Raw genomic sequence first — 23,887 nt, 5'->3', positions numbered from 1 at the left:
AGCAATTATAAACAGTCTAATATTTAAAGCTTAGCTTTTGACACATATTCCTGGAATCTGCTGCAAATAGCAGAATTCTGTATCCCCGTGGTTTCTAGCATTTAGGCATGCATGGCAAAAATGTTTCAAGAACAGAACTTGTTAGTTATGTACATGTCATTACTTCAGTATTTGCTACTTCCAGGTGTGTTCAGAAGATATGGCCTGAGACTGCAAAACAGAGCTTCACTGTTACACATTTCATAGAATGTATCTTTATGTCAGTGTGATGTAATTAGCTGGAATGTGGCCTACTGTTCCTGATCAGCCTTGCACTCTGCTGGTTACATCTTGGCCTCTCAGAGAAGTGACTGGAAACAGTAGACCACAATTCATCTGGAAGAATAGATCACACTGGTTTAAATGTTGAGCGAGGAAAAGAGGAGCCAATACATTTAACAGACTTCAGTATTCAGTGGTGTCCCCCATGTGTATGTAAGATGTGCTGCATCATGGCAGTCAACTATCCGTTTGTCCTCCCTTGGTCTGTTCAGAGAATTCTGACTATAGTACAGGGCCCACCAGTAATTTTAATGTGGAGCTGTGCCCACGTTATGGAAATCTCAATACTTAACAAGAAGAAAATAGTCATTGAGGGCCTGTTTACACCTGAACAATTTACAGCTTGGTGCTGAAAGGTCCAAAATGTCTAACAACCAAAATCCCATTCTTTTAAATTGTGCCTGTCCACATGTGAGTTCTCAGACACCTGTAATGCCCTGTACATGTGACCGGTTTTCCCATCAGGATAAACTGTGAAGGTTCTGACGGAATTCCGCTGAAACTGTCTTTCAGTTTCTTGCACACGATCACACCAAAGTCCAATCGTCAAAAACACGGTGACGTACAACATGTGCAATGGGACTGGAAAAAGGAAGTTCAATAGCCAGTAGCCAATAGCTTCCGTCTCGTACTTGCTTCAGAGCATGCGTCATTTTTGGTCCATCAGAACAGCATACAGACTAGCTTCCCGAGGTATTGGTTCAGTCGGAAATATTTAGAACATGTTTTATTTCTAGGTCCGTCAGAATAAAAAAAAAAAAAAAAAGTCCAACGAGGCATACACACGATCGGAATATACAATGAAAAGCTTCCGTCTGCCTTTTTCTGTCGGACATTCCGCTCATATATACGTGGCATAGCTCGATGTTGGAAGCTCAGAAAGGTACATAAGCTACTTATGAAGCAGAATAGGGAGTTTTTGTCCCCATGGACTTCATGAAGAGTGCCTGAAAAAAGCATGAAAAGAGCCTAAACAACCATCTCCTTCTCTTTAGTAACTAGCTTTCCTCTGGCTAAAACAAAACTCAAGCCTACATATACTTGAAAAAAGTGTGAGAAACAACATGATAAAAATTCTTCAAAATCACTTGGGGGGGGGGAGAAAGGTCATGCTCAGATGTAAATGTGGCCATGAAGTTTTACCTTGGCCCTCTGTAGCTGCAGGCACTATGGAGCAATTCATCCTAAAAGATCACTAGAGGAGCACTGAAATGTTCAGGTTTGGGCTTAGCACTTTTCTCTTTCCTCTTCTATTTTCCTGTGTACATGCCTTGTTTTTACATCTGTGAAGTCACTGCTGACGGGCAGGAGCAGAGCTTCCAAAAGAGAGTTAAATTGTAACTGATGAGCTTTGACTGAATTTTTTTTAAATTACTCCACAGCAGCTGCAGGTAGCGTTCAGTGATAGTTTGTATAAAGGCTAGGCTGTGTGGGTGCATTTGTACATTCAGAAAACATGGGAAAAAAATCCCGACCCACCGCCCTACACGTTTTGACAATCAACGTTGTCCTTCCACTTCTGAGGGACGTCCAATGACAAAACGCGTATAGCAGAGTTAGGACATGACGTCGCCACGCAATCCGAGGTTGCGTTTTCGCCTTGGAGCTTTGACTGGAGGCGACTCGGCTATTTGAATGTGCTTTTAAACTTGTGTCAGTGGAGATGTATGCAAACATGAGTGGTATTATACCTTTTAAAAAATCAACAGTTTTAGGTGACTTTATCCAATAGGAGCTTCTTTCTTCCTTCATCTGATTGTGGAGTATACGAAATTGATTTTGGGTGATGCTTTTGGAGTGGAGGAGATGGCTGTAGATTTATTTCTCCCAGGGGTGATGCGCATTCTCCGTAAGAAAAACAAAACCTCTCTAGCAATACACACTAAACTGAGCATGTGCAGCCTGACTCCAAAGGCTCTATCTTATCCGGATGTGTCCAGGGGAGGGGAGAATCTGTGCATACAAGATCAAGCAGCCTTTTTTCACAGTGCAGAGGATTAGCCCCTTAGGTTCCACAGTGTGTATAACAAGCATGCTTTACTGAATGTGCAGACAGATTTTACTGTTGTGGGTTTAGTAACACTTTAAGGTTAATGTTTTGACTGTTGCACTTTGTCTATAGATTAATAAGCCCCTTGCATGTATCTTAGCAGTTGCCTTGTGACAGTGGAATACTAGACAATGATGTTGTCTGGTCTCCAAAATTTCTCATCTCTGGGCGGTTGGCAGTGAAAGAATCTCAGTTTAGTGAATACATACATGACTGATTAGAAAGCACGTTTTCATAAAGGGCTGGGCCATAAAATATGCAGAAATATAGCCAAAGGAAATAAATTCGAGAATTCATGTATTTTAGTAAATAGCAAAGCTGTTGTATTACATCTTAGTATTTTCTTTGATTTTAGTAGATTTTGTATGTTTTTCACTTGGTTAAGTTCATGAGAGCGTAAGTGTGAACTATTTTTTACTTGAAGCACTTGATCCTGGATACCAGTGTGTCCACCTCCTCCTGAACTACATCAAGTTTGCATCAAGTGAATTGGGATAATTTTCCCTAAAAATGTGAAAAGCTGCCTGAGTGAGAGTTAGGAGCTCTAGCACAGTTCCTAAAGAGAAAGTAAAGTCTTCTTCTTTAATTGTACTTATAGATAAGCCTATAATATGGCTTACCTGTAGGTTCTGTATCTCCTAAACGTGCACCGTTTATTATATTATTATTATTATACAGGATTTATATAGCGCCAAAAGTTTATACAGCGCTTTACAATATAAAAGGGAGATAATACAGTTATAATGCAATAAAATACAAGAGGATTAAGAGGGCCCTGCTCAGAAGAGTTTACAATCTAATAGGGTGGGGCAGGTGGTACAAAGGGTTGTAACTGTGGGGAATGAGCTGATGGAAGTGGTAAAAGATTAGCTGGAGACTTGATAGGCTTTCCTGAAGAGATGAGTTTTCAGGGATCGCCTGAAGGTAGCAACAGTAGGGGATAGCCGGACAAGTGGCGGTAGGGAGTTCCAGAGGATGGGACGAGCACTGGAGATGAGCATGAGAGGAGGAGATGAGAGAGCTTGAGAGTTGGAGGTCTTGAGAAGAGCTGAGAGGACGATTTGGGTGATATTTGGAGATAAGATTGGTGATGTAGCTCGGGGCAGACTTGTGAAGTCTTATATAGGCTGTCATCGGCGCGTGCGCACTGAAGGAACAGCCTGTTTGTGCCCTTTCTTCAGGGCCTGTACCTTGACCGGTGGCACCAGCGTGCAATGAGCAGGAGTAACATCATTGCTGTTCTGGCAAGTCGCAGTGCCCAGGCCTGCAAACCCAGAATTAACGTCGGGAGAGATGCTGCCCCTGTCAGTGGTGTGTCGGCGCAGATTCAAGGCATCGTTCTAAGGGAAGTATTTCATAATGAGCTAGTATGTGATGCAAAAAAACTATAAAATGCAACGTGCTAATATATCACCAAATGTGTGACACAGATTTACTATGAATATGCAAGATTACCTAAATACACGATTAATTCCAAATAAAAACGGTGAATATATTTAAAAATATATAAACTCCTCTAAAAATATAATAAAACAAAAACGTTATGGACCAGATGGTTTCTGAGGGTAGGGGCTCTTCTGTATACAAAGTTTTTTTTTTGGCAAGATCTTGGTAGAACCCTATCTTCTTTCAAAATGGGCCAGTATTTCCTAATAATATGTTCGATTGATACTCCATGTTATAACCAGTTATGAATGACATATCCTTTGTAGGTTTGTTTTCTTATCTTTCTTTATTAATGTCCTATTCACATTTGATATTTCAGTTTTTAGTTTAGTTATGCTCTTTTAGTATCATAATAATAATTCTTTTTCTAAAATTTGATTATTATTTTGTGTTGAATCCAATAAAATTTGAAACTTGCAGTCACATGGCTGAAAATAGAGTCCCTTAGGATGGAGTTAAAGCTTTGTGAATTTACCATTAAAATTTAACTTGAATTGAATACCCTATCCTGGCGCTAAGATCTTCTACCCGGTTTCTTCCAGGTTTAGCATCTTCGCTATCTTCATTGGCCAACCCAAGATAACTTAACTCTCGGCCATATGCATACATTTATTAATAAAAATAACAAACATCCAACCCCCCATACCGCAGCATTTATGTGATACTGCAGCTGTCCCACGCTGGCTTAACCACCTCAGTACAGTGCAGTTACACCCCCTTCCTGACCAGACCAATTTTCAGCTTTCAGCGCTCTCACACTTTGAATGACAATTACTCAGTCATCCAACACAGTATCCATATGAAACTTGCGTCCTTTTTTCCACACAAATAGAGCTTTCTTTTAGTGGTATTTAATCACTAGTGGGTTTTTTATTTTTTGTGCTATAAATAAAATAAAACGTAAATTTTGTGAAAAAAATGCCTTTTTCTTCGTTTCTGTCATAAATTTTTGCTAATTAGTAATTTTTCTTCATAAATTTTGGCCAAAATTTATACTGCTACATATCTTTGGTAAAAATAACCCACATTAGTATATATTATTTGGTCTTTGTGAAAGTTATAGAGTCTACAATCTATGGTGCCAATCACTGAAAATTCATCACTTCTGATCAGGCCTTCAGTACATCAGGTGTATCTCATTTCTTGAGACTCTAACTAGTCAGGAAAGTACAAATACCCCCCAAATGACCCCTTTTTACAAAGTAGACATCCCAAGGTATTAAGTAAGTAGCATGGTGAGTTTTTTTAAGTTGTCATTTTTTCCCACAATTCTTTGCAAAATGAAGATTTTTTATTTTTTTTTATTTTTTTTTACTAAATTGTCATATTATCAGGTTATTTCTCTCACACAGCATATGTATACAACAAATTACCCCCCAAAATACATTCTGCTACTCTTCCCGAGTACGGCGATACCACATGTGTGAGACTTTTACACAACCTGGCCACATACAGAGCACCAACATTGATGTAGTACCTTCAGACGTTCTACGAGCAAAAATGACGCATCTCATTTCTCAACCACCTATTACACTTTTGAAGGCCCTGGAGTACCAGGACAATGGAATTTCCCATAAAATCACCCCATTTTGGAAAGCTAACACCCCAACGTATAATCTGTGAGGCATAATGAGTCTTTTGAATGGTTAATTTTTTTCCAGAAGTTTTTGGAATATGTGGAAAAAAATTAAAACGCATTTTTTTTTACACAAAATTGTCAATTTATAAGATATTTCTAACACATAGCATGTATATAGCAAAAATTACACCCCAAAATACATTCTGCTACTCTTCCCGAGTACGGCGATACCACGTGTGTGAGACTTTTACACAGCCTGGCCACATACAGAGCACTAACATTGATGTAGTACCTTCAGACGTTCTATGAGCAAAAATGACGCATCTCATTTCTCAACCACCTATTACACTTTTGAAGGCCCTGGAGTACCAGGACAATGGAATTTCCCATAAAATCACCCCATTTTGGAAAGCTAACACCCCAACGTATAATCTGTGAGGCATAATGAGTCTTTTGAACGGTTCATTTTTTTCCAGAAGTTTTTGGAATATGTGGAAAAAAATTAAAACGCATTTTTTTTTTACACAAAATTGTCAATTTATAAGATATTTCTAACACATAGCATGTATATAGCAAAAATTACACCCCAAAATACATTCTGCTACTCCTCCCGAGTATGGCGATACCACATGTGTAGGACTTTTACACAGCCTGGCCACATAGATGGGCCAAACATTGAAGTAGTACGTTCAGGCGTTCTAGGAGCATAAATGACACATCTCATTTCATTCCTACCCATCACACTTTTGAAGGTCCTGGACCACCAGGACAGTGAAATTACCCACAAAATGACCCCATTTTGGAAAGTAAACACCCCAACGTATATTCTATGAGACATGGGCTGCAAATAGGTACTCGGGTACTCTGATGGGCTGGAGATAGGTACTCGGGTACTCAGGTGGACTGTGACAGGTACTCGGGTACTCAGATGGACTGGAACAGGTACTCGGGTACTCTGATTGCCTGGTGACAGGTACTCGGGTACTCTGATGGCCTGGTGACAGGTACTCGAGTACTCTGATGGCCTGGTGACAGGTACTCGAGTACTCTGATGGCCTGGTGACAGGTACTCGGGTACTCTGATGGCCTGGTGACAGGTACTCGGGTACTCTGATGGCCTGGTGACAGGTACTCGGGTACTCTGATGGCCTGGTGACAGGTACTCGGGTACTCTGATGGCCTGGTGACAGGTACTCGGGTACTCTGATGGCCTGGTGACAGGTACTCGGGTACTCTGATGGCCTGGTGACAGGTACTCGGGTACTCTGATGGCCTGGTGACAGGTACTCGGGTACTCTGATGGCCTGGTGACAGGTACTCGGGTACTCTGATGGCCTGGTGACAGGTACTCGGGTACTCTGATGGCCTGGTGACAAGTACTCAGGTACTCTGATGGCCTGGTGACAGGTACTCTGATGGTTTGGTGACTGGTATTTGGGTACTCTGAAGGGCGGTGACAGGTACTCAGATGAACTGTGACAGGTACTCGGGTACTCAGATGGGCTGTGACAGGTACTCGGTACTCTAATGGACTGTGACAGGTACTCGGTACTCTAATGGACTGTGACAGGTACTCGGTACTCTAATGGACTGTGACAGGTACTCGGTACTCTAATGGACTGTGACAGGTACTCGGGTACCCTGATGGGCCGTGACAGGTACTCGGGTACCCTGATGGGCCATGACAGGTATTCGGGTACCGTGATGGGCCGTGACAGATACTCGGGTACTCTGATGTGCCGTGACAAGTACTCTGGTACTCTGATGTGCCGTGACAGGTACTCGGGTACTCTGATGGCCTGGTGACAGGTACTCGGGTACTCTGATGGCCTGGTGACAGGTACTCGGGTACTCTGATGGCCTGGTGACAGGTACTCGGGTACTCTGATGGCCTGGTGACAGGTACTCGGGTACTCTGATGGCCTGGTGACAGGTACTCTGATGGTTTGGTGACTGGTATTTGGGTACTCTGAAGGGCGGTGACAGGTACTCAGATGAACTGTGACAGGTACTCGGGTACTCAGATGGGCTGTGACAGGTACTCGGTACTCTAATGGACTGTGACAGGTACTCGGTACTCTAATGGACTGTGACAGGTACTCGGTACTCTAATGGACTGTGACAGGTACTCGGTACTCTAATGGACTGTGACAGGTACTCGGTACTCTAATGGACTGTGACAGGTACTCGGGTACCCTGATGGGCCGTGACAGGTACTCGGGTACCCTGATGGGCCATGACAGGTATTCGGGTACCGTGATGGGCCGTGACAGATACTCGGGTACTCTGATGTGCCGTGACAAGTACTCGGGTACTCTGATGTGCCGTGACAGGTACTCGGGTACTCTGATGTGCCGTGACAGGTACTCGGGTACTCTGATGGGCCGGGACAGGTACTCGGGTACTCTGATGGGCCGGGACAGGTACTCGGGTACTCTGATGGGCCGGGACAGGTACTTGGGTACTCTGATGGGCCGGGACAGGTACTCGGGTACTCTGATGGGCCGGGACAGGTACTCGGGTACTCTGATGGGCCGGGACAGGTACTCGGGTACTCTGATGGGCCGGGACAGGTACTCGGGTACTCTGATGGGCCGGGACAGGTACTCGGGTACTCTGATGGGCCGGGACAGGTACTCGGGTACTCTGATGGGCCGGGACAGGTACTCGGGTACTCTGATGGGCCGGGACAGGTACTCGGGTACTCTGATGGGCCGGGACAGGTACTCGGGTACTCTGATGGGCCGGGACAGGTACTCGGGTACTCTGATGGGCCGGGACAGGTACTCGGGTACTCTGATGGGCCGGGACAGGTACTCGGGTACTCTGATGGGCCGGGACAGGTACTCGGGTACTCTGATGGGCTGGGACAGGTACTCGGGTACTCTGATGGGCTGGGACAGGTACTCGGGTACTCTGATGGGCTGGGACAGGTACTCGGGTACTCTGATGGGCTGGGACAGGTACTCGGGTACTCTGATGGGCTGGGACAGGTACTCGGGTACTCTGATGGGCTGGGACAGGTACTCGGGTACTCTGATGGGCTGGGACAGGTACTCGGGTACTCTGATGGGCTGGGACAGGTACTCAAATACTCTGATGGACTGTGACAGGTACTCTGATGGACTGTGATTGACAGGTACTATGAGGGGTGGTGACAGGTCCTCTTTATTGGGGGGGGGGGGGCAATCAGTATGTTTGGTGTACACTGTATGCGGTAACGAGATGTTACCGCAATCTCCTCCTCACACACGATCGGTGTGTGAGGAGGAGAACCCGGTAACATCCCGTTACCGCGGTTTGTTTACATTTTAGTGATCGGCTGTGAAAGGATCACAGCCGATCACGTGGGTAAACAGCCAGCCAATGGCTGTTTACCAGTGTCGGTGACGAGCAGTGTTCCCGGGGAACACGCCGCCACCGAAGTGCACGCGCAGCGCGATCGCGCGCATGCGCCGTGCACGTAGGGGGTGTGACCATCTGTGATCGGCCGTGACTTCATCACGGCCGATCACGTGGTAAACAGCCATAACGAATGGCTGTTCACCCCCTTCGGTGGCGAGCGGTGTCTCCGTGACACGCCGCCACCGAAGAAACAGGGATGCGCGCGCACGATCGCGCGCATCCCTGTTTAAACGGGAGGCCGTCATATAACGGCCTCCCGCCGCAATAGCTGCGCCGCCTGGCCGTCATTTGACGGCCGGCGGTCAGGAACTGGTTAAAGACCCAAGAACTGAGTGATCACATGACCACTGATTGCTCAGTTCTCGGTCTTCGCTAAGCAGAGAGTGGTAACTGAGTCAATGCTCTCTACTCCTCCACTGCTCACGTGAGAAGGTGCAGCTGACTCCAGTTCTCGACTATGTGCTGAAAGGTGGAGCTACCTGTCAACCAGGCAGTTTGGTGGTTCCCATCAAACTTGTTGAGATCTTTACCGAGCCTGGCTTGGTTCTGCCCTGTCAGTTGATAACAGACAATTGCTGGCTATCGGCAGACACCGAGTCATAGGAGAACATAAGTAAACTACATTTTGTGACCCTCAAAAGAAGTACAGCCTAAAAAGCTTTGGCCATACTCTTTATTAAAGTGTCAATAATTGCTTGGACCAGATCAGCTATATTTAGCAAATTTCTTTCTCGTTACCAGCACGTTTGGGCCATACCACTTAAACTGCACGTTACTCATGGTGTGCGGTACTTTGGGTACCAGTAAAAACGGTAACTGTGGCGTGTCCGACCACTTGCATTGAACATCACTCATAAGAGCAGAGAAGATGATTGTAAATGATGATCCTCCAGTTGTGCTAGCAAGAATTTGTTGGCTTGGTGTCTTAATTTCTCCTGTTTTTTTTTTTTATCTGATCGAACGCTGATGGTACCCTCAGTGAACGTCACAAAGTGCTGAAAAAGGACTTTATTTTCAATAGGGCAGCAGCAAGCCTTGAAACGTACAGATTGTAATTTTTTTCCTTATTTTGTCCCCCCCCCCCCCCCTCCTTTGTCTACATAAACGTTTTGGGCTAAGCTCAGCAAGAGAACAGTGGATAAAATGGGGTGCAGAGGATGAGGAGTCAGAAGACTTTATAGTTTGGGAAACATGAGTTCTACTCTCCTTTCTCTTGGCTTGTATAGCACATTCTAGCATTTGTTTTTACTGAATAAATCAAAATATTCATAGCTGCAGTGAACCTCACAGGGGTCCACATTTTTTCAGAAGAACGCGTTTTGTTTTCAAATGCATTTCATGGTCTGTATAGATTCTATTCTTTCCATGATCAACACATTTAGTTGTGAGAAACTCTTCCCAGACTCTAAGTTTATTTCTTGGCTTTTAAACATGACTCTGGTGTGCTAAAGGTGTGGTGTGCCCGGGAGGATTTTTGTTATATTGTGATGTGGTGCAGCTAGAATTTGATAACGAACAATCACTACTCTTGGGGCGCAGAGGAGTGTTGCATTTAAGAACAATTCATTCACAAGAAGTACACAAATGGCATCAATGGCTACAACATGCAACTATATATGTAGTGATCATTACCGTTTTAGTTGTAGGCGCTCTCTGGCATTTTTAGGATCACTATTGTCTAGTGTGCTCATCCTCAATGTTGAATGAAAAAATAAATAAATAAATAATTTTATATATATATATATATATATATATATATATATATATATATATATATATATATATATATATATATATTGTAATATGTGTGGGCCTATGGAGAGGAGGATACATGTTGGATCTAACTGCCCGACAATAACAATGTTTACACACCCTTCCATCAGCATTGTTCAGTAATGCATATTTAAAAAAAAAAAAAAAAAAAGCATTGTTGGACATATCTTTTTATTTGAAACAGAAAAGCCAATGACTTAGAGCTTGAGATTCCATTTTGTGCATGGTTCTTGTTATGAACTGCAGACTTGCATGCAGCCACTCGCAGTATCGCACACACAGGCAGCGTGCGAGACAGAACCAAAACTATACCTCTTCTACATTGGTGATAGCAGCTTCCGAGCTTTGTCTCTGTGTCCTTTGCCCCAAATGTGCATGCGACATTGGGAGCAGATTCTTGTAAGCTTGTAGCTTAAAATGGGGCTATGCAAGAAGTGGAGAATCTGGTGGAACTCTATAGGTCCCGGCAGGCACAAATGGCACCCACTTACCTCTAAAGTTAGGCAGCACAGTCAGGGTTAGTATGAGGAGCAAGCATGGAGGAGAAAGAAACATTGGAGAAAAAAAACAGCAAGAACGTCCAAGTCTTCTTATTGTTAAATTGTTTTAACAGTTTATGTTGGGTAAATATGAATCTTTTTTTTTTTTTTTTTCCATTTACAGCCAGCAGGGGTAGCATTGGGCTTGTTTTTCAGGCTCTCCTTCACTTCTTAATTGAAAAAAGCCTGTTTACAGAACTCAGTAGCTAAAGTTTAAATGTAGCCACTTAAAGCGGGAATAAACCCGCTGACTTTTTTTTTTTTTTTTTTTTTTTTACACCTGTAAAGGAAAAGGCTCACTGAGCTAGTATGCACCGCATACTAGCTCATTATGAAATACTTGCCTTAGAACGAGGAGCTGGCATCTCATTCGGTCCATGCCGAGGGAGCTGACATGTTCCCTCTGCGTTTCTTCTGGTTATTGCGGCTCCGGCGCTGTGAGTGGCTGGAGCCGTGATGCCATTTTCTTCCCGGCAGGGTCTGGCGTCTGCCGGACTTTAAGCTGAGAATCCCTGGTGCGCATGCGCCGCTGAAGCCAGCGGCTCATTCTGAGGGGAATAGCTCCTAAACTGTACAGGTTTAGGAGATATTCTTTTTACCTACAGGTAAGCCTTATTATAGGCTTACCTGTAGGTAAAAGTTACAAAAATTACTATACAACCGCTTTAAGGACTGAGCCTATTTCTGACACTTGTTTACAAGTGTATATATATATATATATATATATATATATATATATATATATATATATATATATATATATATATAATTTTTTTTTTTTTTTTTCTAGAACCCCCAAACAATTTTAGCAAGAAACACTAGATAATAAAATGGAGATTGTTGCAATACTTTGTCACACCATATTTGCTCAGCAGTCTTAAGCCCCGTACACACTATCAGATTGTCTGCTGAGTTTTTCCTTCAAATTTACCAAAACCATATAATATGAGGTCAAACCTTAGGAGTTTCAATGTGTATGCAATCAGGCAGGCCCTTCTAGTACATGGTTTTGGTAAATCTGAAGGAAAAACTCAGCAGATAATCTGATAGTGTGTACGGGGCTTTATAAACGCAATTTCTTTGGAACAAAAATACACATTTTTAAAATAAAAAAAATAAGAAAACGGTAAAGTTAGCCCAATTTTTTTCTATGATGTGAAAGATGATTAATCTTACACCAATTTAAATTGATACCTAACATGTCATGTTTCAAAATTGTGCCCACTTTTGGAATGGCGACAAACTTTGGCACTTAATAATCTCCATAGGCGACGTTTAAAGTCTGTAATGAGGATGTCCCTTCCTTGCAGTTTGACATTATGGAGGATCTTTTGGCAGAGCACGATATAATCATTTGTCTGTAATAACTCTAGTAGTTGGGAGGAATTAGGATTTGGGTGGGAGATGTTTTACCTCTGGAGCCCTTTTAAGTTACGAAAAGTTATTGATTGTGATTCGGTCCACAAATATCCAATGGTAAGGTTTACGTGTAGTGTACATTGAAGACTAATGTAACATTATCTTTCCACAGGAAGTGGGGCGACAGCTGTGGTCCAAGCTGCCTACTGCTCCCCTAAGAAAGAAAAGGTGGCCATCAAGAGGATTAACCTAGAAAAATGTCAGACCAGCATGGATGAACTACTGGTAATAAAGAACCTGATATTATCCTTATAGCTAATGTGTAAAGCATATCTAAACCCCAAAACAAAAATTGATAGTGTTGCATCCTACCAGTTCTTAGATGCGATGGCTACATTTGTGTTTTTTTTTTTCACATTATTTTCCTTCATTTCCATCTGATATCCCATTAACACATTTTCTGTCTTGGGGTAACAATCGTACTTTGCGGTGTTGTCACATTAGGACAGGGAGTGTGTTCGAGACTAAATAATGCTGGCCATACATTATACAATTTTTCTTCTATAGATTTCCTTTAGATTTACCAAAACCATATAATATGAGGTCAAATCTAAACACTTTCAACTTCTGTGCAATCAGACAGGCCCCTGTACTACACAGTTGAAGGTAAATCTAAAGGAAATTGAATTAGAAAATTGTATGGTGTATGGCCAGCTTAAAGTGGTTGTAAACCCTTACAACACACTTTGACCCACAGGTAAGCCTAGATTAAGGCTTACCTGTAGGTCCAAGAAATATCTCCTAAACCTACACGGTTTAGGAGATATTTGCCCAAATACGGGCCGTAGACAGCGGCGCACTGAGCGCGGCATTTTCAACGACGGAGCTGCCGCGCGTGTCGGCTCCCGTGCGCATGCGCGGGAGTGACGTCATCGCGGCTTCGCCGAATGACAGCGGCGGAGCTGCGAGACCCCACCGAGAAGATGGATGCGCCGGACTACAGGGGACAGCGGTGACTTTGCTGGCTCCTGTGTCAGGTAAGTGACACATAATGGACTACTATGCGATGCATAGTAGTCCATTATGCTTTGCCTTTGCAGGGAATGAATTCAATGAAAGAGGAAGTAAACTCATCAGGGTTTACTTCCTCCTGTGTTAAGAATGTATAACCTCTCCCTCAACAATAGGGACAGGTGTTTTGCAGTCCACTCAGATAACAAATCAGAACTGAGAACAGGCTAAAGGAAGATAGTACTGCAGGTGGGATGGGGGGGGGGGGGGGGGGGGAGAGCTTTTTGCTCAGTTGTTCTAAAGGGAGAAGGTTTTTTTTTACCCTAATTCATTCTGTGCCCCCATGTCAGGGGACCTGAGAAGAGGAGGACCAGGGATGCTCTGTGCAAAACTATTGCACAGAGCAGGCATGTATGGTATGCTGCTTATTTTAAAGAAAAATAAAAAAAATTTAACGTTTAGAACCACTTTAACATTATTGTGTTTTTGTATTTATGTAATTGGCTACTAGAACACAGGCTGCCAGCGTCTTGCCAACCAATGACATGGGCCCACTGTCATTTGTCATTACTCACATTAAGGGCCTACCTTATGGTGAACTAGTCTGAGTTACCGTTCAGGCCATGCCAACCAATACGCTTGTTGGGAAGGTGAAACCTAATGGCAGCCCCATGCGTTTGTAAATAGCAGTGCATTGTGGGTGACTGTATTGGAACACATACGATTTACACATTCTCCGGCACCCGCATATTTATGAACCTAGCCTAATACTATTTACGTAATGCTGATATTTTCTTTCATATGTAAAAATGTATTTACAAGACTATAAACTCTCTTCAAGTAAGTTTTGCCCCTGCGCTGTTTGGCTAATTTTTAAGGCTCTATGAGGCTGGGGTTGGCCCACAAACCACCAGATTAATCTTCTTCTTTGTACAGTGACTGTAAAGCTTCCTGTAAGAGAATATTGTTAGGGAGGGGAGTGCCTGTGCTTTTGTTTTACAGACCCCCAGCTCTTCCCATCCTGCATGCCATCTACATCAAATGGATTGTAGCGAATGGAATGTGATGCTATTTATTATTCATAGGCCTTGTGATTCACGCCTGGCAGTCAGTGTTTACAACTCCACATCAAACAGCTGATTTTTCATTTTCTTTGTGCGTGTTCTGCGGTGATATGATTAACCTGCTCACTGCCTTTAGAACCAGCAATGTCGCAAGTTACATTTGTCCTTGTAGAACCGTGTGGTGCAAAAATCAGCTCTTTATTCCATTTAGGGCTCCTTAGAACCTCAAATACATGGCCCAATACACACACACTCTATGCATATCATTGCTGCATGAACACAGCAGGGACATAAGACAATGGGTTTCAACAGTGCAAGAAGGAGTAATAGGCAGTAATGGTGGCATACACGAGGACTGCTCCACCAGGAAGGACCAGATCCATGAAAGATCTAATTTGACAGTATACAGTGGTTAATATGTGTCCTAAGCTATACATAAGTTATGTTTGCCATTGACTTATCTCTGGTTAAGGCTGAACTACTGCCAGTAATAAATACACAATTTTATCCAGTTTTATAAAAATTAGGAACCCATTAGGTGTATTTTAATATATAACTAGCACAGGTAGTTGTCTGTTGATATCGGCCTTCTGTAATCTTCGATACCGCAGCACTGACGGGGACCTGGAGAGGCAGTACTCCAATTACAGCTCTATTTTTTCATGCATTAAACTGGGAACATGCTTACTAAAATGTCGTCAGTGTGGTGCTGCTTTATTGTCCATTCACAGATCGTGCTGCATCAGTGTGATTCTGAAGCTGTCCAACATCAGTTCTTAGACTGAAAACCGAGTGATTACATGACTACCGATCTCTCAGTTCTTGTTCTGCTTAGAGCAGAGAGCAATGGCTTTCAGTCATCACTCTTGGCGCTGTCCCTCCAGCACTCACTGGAGAGCCAGGTGGGCACAGCTGTCTTTGGCTCTCTGCTATGCACTGATAGGTGGTGCAGGCTGTCAATCAGGCAGCTGGGTGGGTCCATCCAGGGCATGAAGCAGCTCTGCCATGTCAGTTGACAGCCAGCAATAGCCTGCTGTCAGCAGATTCTGGGTTGTAGAAGAGCAAAAGTAAGTGCAGCCGTGTGACTCACAAGAGAAGTATAGCCAAAAAGCTTTTAAAAAGCTCAGTCAATCAAAAGGGGATTTTTTACTATCTGATAGATTATGCTGGAAAGTCCATTTGGAAAACAGCTTCTTATTCTCAGGAACTTTGCTGGTGAGAAATCTGTGCTGCTTTCCCTGTGGCCTGAAGACTTTTCCTATTAGCTACAGGGCAATCCCAGTCTTCTTGTTCAAAGTTGTATTTATTCTATTCTACAGAGACTACCTTGGTAAAGGTGGGACGCTCTCAATGGTGGTTAGGATCAAATTGTGTAGGAAAAGCTCAAACCTCCAAAGAGGTAAAGAGAGCTCAAGGAAAGGAAACCCCTATTAAATACAACAAATTAGCCCACCATTCTTTACCTTTTGGGTGGATTTTTTTAATTGAAATGTAAGTGAAATAATATCTTTTTAAATTTCAGCTTGCTGCCAGACAGGTCATTAATATAGCCTGTGTTTTGCATTGACATGATAGATGATGTGCCCTAAAAGCCAGGGCTCCAGAGAATGTGACAGAGAAATGTCCCTTTGCCAAACTGCGTAAAGCTGGCCATACATGTCCTTCTGCCCAGACAAAGAACCACAAATCCTTCTTTGACTCTGACAGCAAATGAAGCGTAATTGACATTCAACCATCAGGCCTATTGGACTGATCTAGTTTTTTTTTTTTGGTATATATACAGTAGATAATACCGGTAATTTGCTTTTAATTCACATTTTCCACTATTTAGTTTGATGTCCCTTTGATCGCACTTGGGCTTGTGACCAGATTAGGTATTAAAATAATTGATCTGTATACATACATACATATTCTTCTACATATTTTTGGTAAAAAAAAAAATCACAATTGGTGATTATTGATTGGTTTGCGCAAAAGTGATAGCATTTACAAAATAGGGGATAGTTTTATAGTATTTGTATTAATTTTTTTTTTTTTTTACTAGTTAAGGCAGCGGTCAGTGATTTTTTTTTTTTTTTTTTTTTTTTATTGTGACTGCTACTTAATGGCAGACACATCGGACATTTTTGACACATTTTTGGGACCATTGTCATTTATACAGCAATCAGTGCTATTTAAATGCACTGATTCCTGTGTAAATGACACTGGCAGTGAAGGAGTTAATCACTAGGGAGTGGGGAGGGGTTAAGTATGATGTGTGTGTTTGTTTGTTTTTTTTTTGTTTTTTTACTGTTGGGGGCATGGCTTGGCATGTGACGTCACTGATCGTCTTTCCCTATAACAGCGAACAGACGATCAGTGACAGCCACACTAGGAAGCACAGGGAGAGGTTTGTTTACACTTACCTCTCCTCGTTCTTCAGCTCTGTGACCCGATGACACCAGTGGCGATCAGGGCAGCGGGTCCCGCGGCCACAGTCACGGAGCTCGTGACCCACGGCTGGGCACTTAAAGAGCAACGTACTTGTACGTTGATATGCCCAGCTGTGCCATTCTGCCTGTGTAAATGTGCAGGAGGCGGTCCTTAAGCGGTTAATGTGACCTAAAAAAACTGCACAACTCAGTTTAAAAGCAATCTGAAATCTTTTAGGGGGGGGGGGCGGGGTTAAAAATAACAATAATATTGTGGTTGCATAAGTTTGACTTTTTCAACATAATTCCAAAAGATATGTTTGGTGCAAAAACACTGCACATCACCAGAAGAACACCATACCCACAGTGAAGCATGGTGGTGGCAGCATCATACTTTGGGGCTGTTTTTATTCAGCTGGAGCAAAGGCCTTAGTCAAGGTAGAGGGAATTGTGAACAGTTCCAAATACCAGTTAAAATTGGCCCAAAACCTTCAGGCTTCTGCTATAAAGATGAACGTGAATAGGAACTTCATCTTTCAGCATGACAATGACCCAAAGCATCCATCCAAATCATCAAAGGGTTGCTTCACCAGAAGAAGGTTAAAGTTTTGGAATGGCCCAGCCAGTGCCCAGACCTGAATCCGATTGAAAATCTGTGAGGTGATCTGAAAATGGCTGTGCACAGGAGATGTCCTCCCTCGCAATCTGACAGATTTGGAGTGTTTTTGCAAAGAAGGGTGGGCAAATATTGCCAAGTCAAGATGTGCCATGCTGATAGACTCGTATCCAAAAAGACTAAGCACTGTAATAAAATCCAAAAGGTGCTTCAACATAGTATTTGCTTAAAGGTGTGCATATTTATGCAACCATATAATTTTAGTTTTTTTATTTATACTTTCCACCACCTAAAAGATTTCAGTTTGTTCAACTGAGTTGTACAGTTTATAGGTCACATTAAAAGTGGAAAATTCTGAAATGATTTATCATTGTCTCATTTTTTTTTTTAACAACACACAAACTGACATTTTAACAGGGGTGTGTAGACTTTTTCTATCCACTGTAAGATGCATCAGCATTTTGCAATAACATTTGTGTATGTTTATTGGAAACAAGCTGGCCTTTTACGTTTTTTACAATTTTCGTTTTCCATTTTCTTTAGATTTACCTTCAACTATGTAGTGCAAGGGCCTGCCTAATTGCATACAAATTGAAATGTGGTTTTGGCAAATCCTAAAGAAAAATTGTATAAGAATTTTGAATAATGTATGCCTGGCCTAATTCTCTATACTCTACTACCGAATGCTGTTTGCTTTATTTGCACTAATGAGGATTCCTACTCATACCTGTCCCAAGTGTAGACTTTAAAGCGGAGTTCCACCCAAAAGTGTGGCGCATTACGTGTCGGCTCGGGTCCCTCCTCCTTCCCCCGCTGCTGGGCCAGTAGGAGAGCGCAGCAATACCTTACGCATGCGCAGTAGGGATGTGGCAATGTAGCATTACGGCTTTTCTCACCCGCAATGTGCGCGGCAGCACCCAACAGCTGAGGGAAAAATCAGCCTCGGGTGCCGACATCGCTGAACTCCAGGACAGGTAAGTGTCCTATTATTTAAAGTCAGCAGCTGCAGTATGTGTAGCTGCTGGCTTTTCATTTTTTCAGGGGTGGGTAGACCTCCACTTTAAATGTCTAAAATATATTTAGAGTTAGCAGGGTTAAGGATTTATAAGCTATTTAGTGAAATAGGGGGTGTGCAGCACCCTCTAATTATGTTGCTTTGTAGGTTTAACTCAAGACCTTGTATAAGTGGGCTTGCACTGGCCAATTTGGTGTGCATGTCTAATATTTGCTAAGCACTGCGTGATCATTCAGAATTCATGGAACCAATTTTTTAGCTTTTTCTCTCTTTCTGAACATGCTCCTGGCTTAGTAGAACTCTGAGACAATTTCTAGTAAGGTATTATTGGACGCTAATGCAAAGTTACTCTTGATCCAAAGCAGCTGATTCTAGGAGACTGGACACACTTACACTCTCACTCTTACACTCTGATAGACCGTCTCAGGTGTACATGTTTCCTTATGAGATTGTGTAGAGGGGATGTTTCCTTTCTCTGCACTCAGGTTTCAGATTACACTCTGCTTCCTGCTCTATGCTGTACACTGTGTGACATCAGATCCCCATCCACTGCCTCTAGAAAGAGAAATGCTGTATAAATTCTGTCATTTGAATTGCTGTAAAGGAAAGATGGCTGCAGATAAACAGGTACAACCTATGCAGGAGGATTAGTTTCATCTTTTGTGTATCTCACTAGAGGCTTTTCCCTTCAGTGAGTATATTTAAGGGTTTACAACCACTGTATTTTATGTATGTTATTTACCTTTAAAAACCTACTCTGTGAAGGCATACAAAAGTCCCAAGACTGCTGCTGAGTGCCACCAGAGTGCCACCATCCTGAATGAAATGTCCCAGCAGACCTGGAGTTGTCTTTTTAAGTCACACTAGCAGAGGTCCTCAAACATTCTAAACAAAGTGCCAGTTTAGTGGTGTTTAGACATTAGGGGGGTCAGATTGTTGCCATCAAACGTAAAAACAAAAAACAAAATGCACTAGTGTCAGTGAAGGTAAAAAAAAAAGCACCAGGATTAGTAAGCAGAGAAAGTAAAGCACATCCTAGCACCTGTGTTTAGTAGATTGAGGATGGATTCCCCATCATTGGTGTCAGTTAAAGGAATAGTGCACCATCATTGATGTCATTGGAAGCAGTAGTGCCCCATTGTTGGTGTTACTAGGAGAAATAGTAGCCCATCATTGGTGTAAGCAGCAGAAACCGTTCCCCATTATTGGTGTCAGTGGAAGGAATAGGGCCCCATCATTAATATCTTTGGGAGAAATGGTGCCCTAACGGCCTGTTAAAAGACAAGAAAGGAGCCTCAGTGGAGACTACTATTCTATACAGGCGTACCCCACTTTTAAGTACATATGAGGTTTATTTACTAAAGTTGCAAAGTGCAAAACCAGGCTCACTGCTGCATAGAAACCAATAAATAATTCCCATTGTCTACTTAAAAGTGGGGTATGCCTGTAGTATTCCCCTTCATGCCTCCTCCAGCTGCTACATAATTGATTATGTAAGGAGGGTAGGGGCAGTAGAGCTGGGCCAGCACAGTCTGTAATTAGTCACTCCTAGAAGTGGAGATGTCTATAATGTGCAAGGAGAGAGGGGCAGTGCTAGGAAATGAACATAGGTTCAGAGGCTTTTATTGCAAGTCAGTAAAAAAAAGTTTATGAAAAGGAAAAACTCTCCAGCTCTGTTCACATCTCTGCGTATGGGGGCGACAGTCGCTGTAAAAACATGCAAATAGAATCGTGGGATGCCTGCGATTCTATTTGCGCATTTTTACCACGATTGTCACCTGGTGAATCATGGGAAAATCGTGGCATGTTTGAGGTGCTATTGGAATCGGCGAGTGAACGCACGGCCATCCAGCAAATTGCCGCTATTGCGAATTGTGGGCAGAATCACAGCGATTTGGAACACTGAGATGTGAACGAAACCTTAAATGTTTTTGGGGAAGCAGGCGATTTGGAAGACTTGTCCTAATCTTCTTTAACGGCTGCTTTCTTTTCTCTTCATAGAGTATATTTTGCAGGTTGGGAAACTAGGCCAGCTTTATGTAGAGCAACAATTCTTTCTTCCAGATCATCAGAGAGCTCTTTGCCATGTGATGCCATGTTGAACTTCTAGAGACCAGTATGAGAGAGTGAGAGCGATAACACCAAATTTAACAGACCTGCTCTCCATTCACACCTGAGACCTTATAACCCTAATGAGTCACACGACACCGGGGAGGGAAAATTGCTAATTGGGCCCAATTGTGACATTTTCACTTGGGGTGTACTCACTTTTGTTGCCAGTGGTTTAGACATTAATGGCTGTGTGTTGAGTTATATTTAGGGGACAGCAAATTTACACTGTTATACAAGCTGTACACTCACTACTTTACTTTGTAGCAAAAGTGTGATTTCTTCAGTGTTGTCACATGAAAACATATAATAAAATCTTTACAAAAATTTGAGGGGTGTACTCACTTTTGTGAGATACTGTATAGACAGATTTTACTAATGTGGGTTCAGTAACACTTTAAGATATATCATGACTCCATCATCCAATGTAGAAGCCATTATAAGAAGTTCAGTGACTTTGGTATGTATTTAAATACTTCTGCATCATTTGACTCTGCAATTTTTCAGCTTTTTTAATAAAACAAAAGATGATATGCAGTCACCCAGTCAGAATTCTACTTTTGTTGATTTGACTGCAGTTAACTGATAACGGATTGGTTACTCTGGGTTACAGCACTTTGAGCACCAATCCTCTGATCCTACATTAAGCCTGTGTGGTTTTCATGTTCTTGCTAGGATTATGCTACTGCATAGCTATAATTGCCTGGTCTCCACAGGGGTTAATAAAATATGTAAAGACTCACAGGGCGCGTTCTTCTTTGCACGCGGCCTCTGTCTGGTGCAACCCCAGCTGCCTATTTTAGGAAAATTCCTCAGATGAGTAGTTTGATCTGTTGAAGCTCCACACATGCCAGACAGATCTCAGGTATTATGTAGTGGTGTTCATCACAGGGCTATAGAGATCAAGAAATAATCCCTGAAGTGACCGAAGGGAAGAAGTGTTCCTAGTGCATGCGTGTCCCTAAAATAGACAGATTTCTATGGATGGTATTGATGAAAAAAAAAAAAGATGGGTGTGTGTATATCTCTATATAGAGAAAGAGATTATATATATATATATATATATATATATATATATATATATATATATATATATATTAGAGAGATCTCTCTCTCTCTCTCTCTCTCTCTCTCTTATTTATCTCTACATCGTTATATATATTCTATAATATACACACAGTGTGGTGTGTGTGTGTGTGTTTATGTATGGATATAGGTATACACATAGTGTATATCCACATATTTTAACCATTCTAGATTGACGCGTTCATATGTTATCCAGTAGATATAATCAACACTGAAAATTTGATTTAAAAGGGAATTCCACTCAAGGCAAGATTTGGAAATTCCTCTATACTAGTGTAGCATTGCCTAGCTGTGGGGATCATTTCCCCACAGAACCCTTCAAATCGGTTTGGATGAACTTCTAAAAACAACCATACACTTGACACTGATCTGTGACAGAGCTCTGTACAGTAATATTCACTCCTACAGTTTACCAGCAGGGATTGGAGTGTTGTGGTGGTTTCAGTTTCTTGGGATAACTTATTGTTATTAAACCTACAACAATCAGTCCGTTCATACAGTAAAGAATACTCATTTTACTTACTGTGTAACCTAAGAGGTTAAGCCTACACATTTGTGTAAAAGGGTTGTTTAATGCTGTCTTCTCCGATCCTCCCCTTTCACTGTCCCCAATCTGACTCCTGATAAAACAAAGCCTTGGGGGCAAGTTGCACATGCTCAGTTTGGTGTGTATTGAGTGTGATTTTCTTGGGAGGGTGCATGTGATCATCACAGGGCCAATCAGCACTGTCCAGAAAGAGTAAGGTGTCCTGCATCCTCATGGGACAATTGGGGGAGAATTTAAACTCCATACAAGCTTTAATCAGACACTGATAGAAGTCATATGATTGCTATATACTGCTGATGAGAAAAGGGTATTTAGCGGTTTGTATTTACTAAAACTATTGCATTTCCATGTGTACTGTGGGAGACCAGATATAGTGAATGCAGGGTCCTGGGTTTAGTAAGAAACTGCTAATGCTTTTGTTCGCTTCAAGCAGGTTTTGCATTCTTATAACTGTGGAAATGCAAAACTTGCTTGAAGCAGGTCAAATACAAGTCAGAAGGAAGTTGAATGCAACTGTCAATTAGTTCTGAATGGTCTTTGAAGCATCTCAAACTGATGCCATCGACACAAGCCCATAGCCAATTGATATAGGACCTAAAGCATTTTTTTTTATGTGTCTTTGTATACAGTGGATATAGGTCAGAAGCCAAGTTTTCCTTTCCTGGTGACCACACTGGAGTTGAGAGAATATTTCTACATTTGGAAGACTCAAAAATAAATATCTCACAATTGTCTTAAGCAACTTTTATGCTACTAAGTTCCCATGCACACAGGGCGTTTTTACAGCTGCTTTTCCCAGCCTCTCCATGTTGTTCTATGGCCACACACACACACACAGGCTTTTAGGAGCTGTAAGCGGCATAGGCATTTTCAGCTGCAAAAAAAGAAAAACCCCAGGGCCAGCACATTCTGAGGACCGGCGTTACATCTGTAAAAATGTCTGACGCTGCTAAAAAGGAAAATTTTCCTATGAGAGCAGTCTTGACTTTCAGCACATTGATTTGAATGGAAGTCACATCCAAGTTGGATCATGATGATCCGACTTTTGATGCAACTTGTGCTCTGAGGATCTTGAAGGGATTGCCCCCAAGATCCATTCCGGGCCCTTTGAGTTATTTATGGGTATTGAAAGGGAACCCCATGCCAAAATGAAAAAACCAAACCAGCATGTGCCCCCCCAAATCCATACCAGACATGTATGCGGCCCGGCAGGTCAGGAAAGGGGGGGATGAGTGGGCCGTACAAGGCCACATGCCCTCAACAATGGGGGTGGGTGCTTTGGTGCGGGGGGGGGGGCTCTTGTGGGGGACAGGAACCTCTTACCAACAACCCTGGGTGGTGGTTTCGGGGGTCTGCAGGCAGGGATCTTATCGGAATCTGGAAGCCCCCTTTAATAAGGGGACCCCCAGATCCCGGCCCTCTGTGAATGAGTACTGGTTACATTGTACCTCTACCCATTCATCCCGAAATAAGGCAGTGTAGTGTAAATAAAAACGAGATAGTTTTGACAAACTTTTTTTTATTTTTTTTTTTGGTGTCTGATTTCCTTTCAAGAT

The 23,887-nt window shown here is 42.5% G+C and overlaps 1 protein-coding gene across 1 annotated transcript in view; it reads left to right on the top strand.

The window, feature by feature from the left end:
• The window catches only part of OXSR1 (oxidative stress responsive kinase 1), a 186,653-nt gene that overhangs the window by 77,203 nt on the left and 85,563 nt on the right, over positions 1-23,887 (top strand). The window contains exon 2 of the mRNA XM_077491223.1: positions 12,645-12,757. Coding sequence (XP_077347349.1) covers positions 12,645-12,757 — 113 coding nt within the window. The remainder of the gene's footprint in view (positions 1-12,644; positions 12,758-23,887) is intronic.

The sequence above is a fragment of the Lithobates pipiens genome, unplaced genomic scaffold (genome assembly GCF_037356315.1).
Source record: "Lithobates pipiens isolate NorthernLeopardFrog02 unplaced genomic scaffold, aLitPip1_a1.2 Scaffold_19, whole genome shotgun sequence".
In the NCBI taxonomy this organism is placed as follows: domain Eukaryota; kingdom Metazoa; phylum Chordata; class Amphibia; order Anura; family Ranidae; genus Lithobates; species Lithobates pipiens.
Note: the sequence above shows the minus strand (reverse complement) of the source record. Positions and strands in the feature narration are given on the sequence as shown.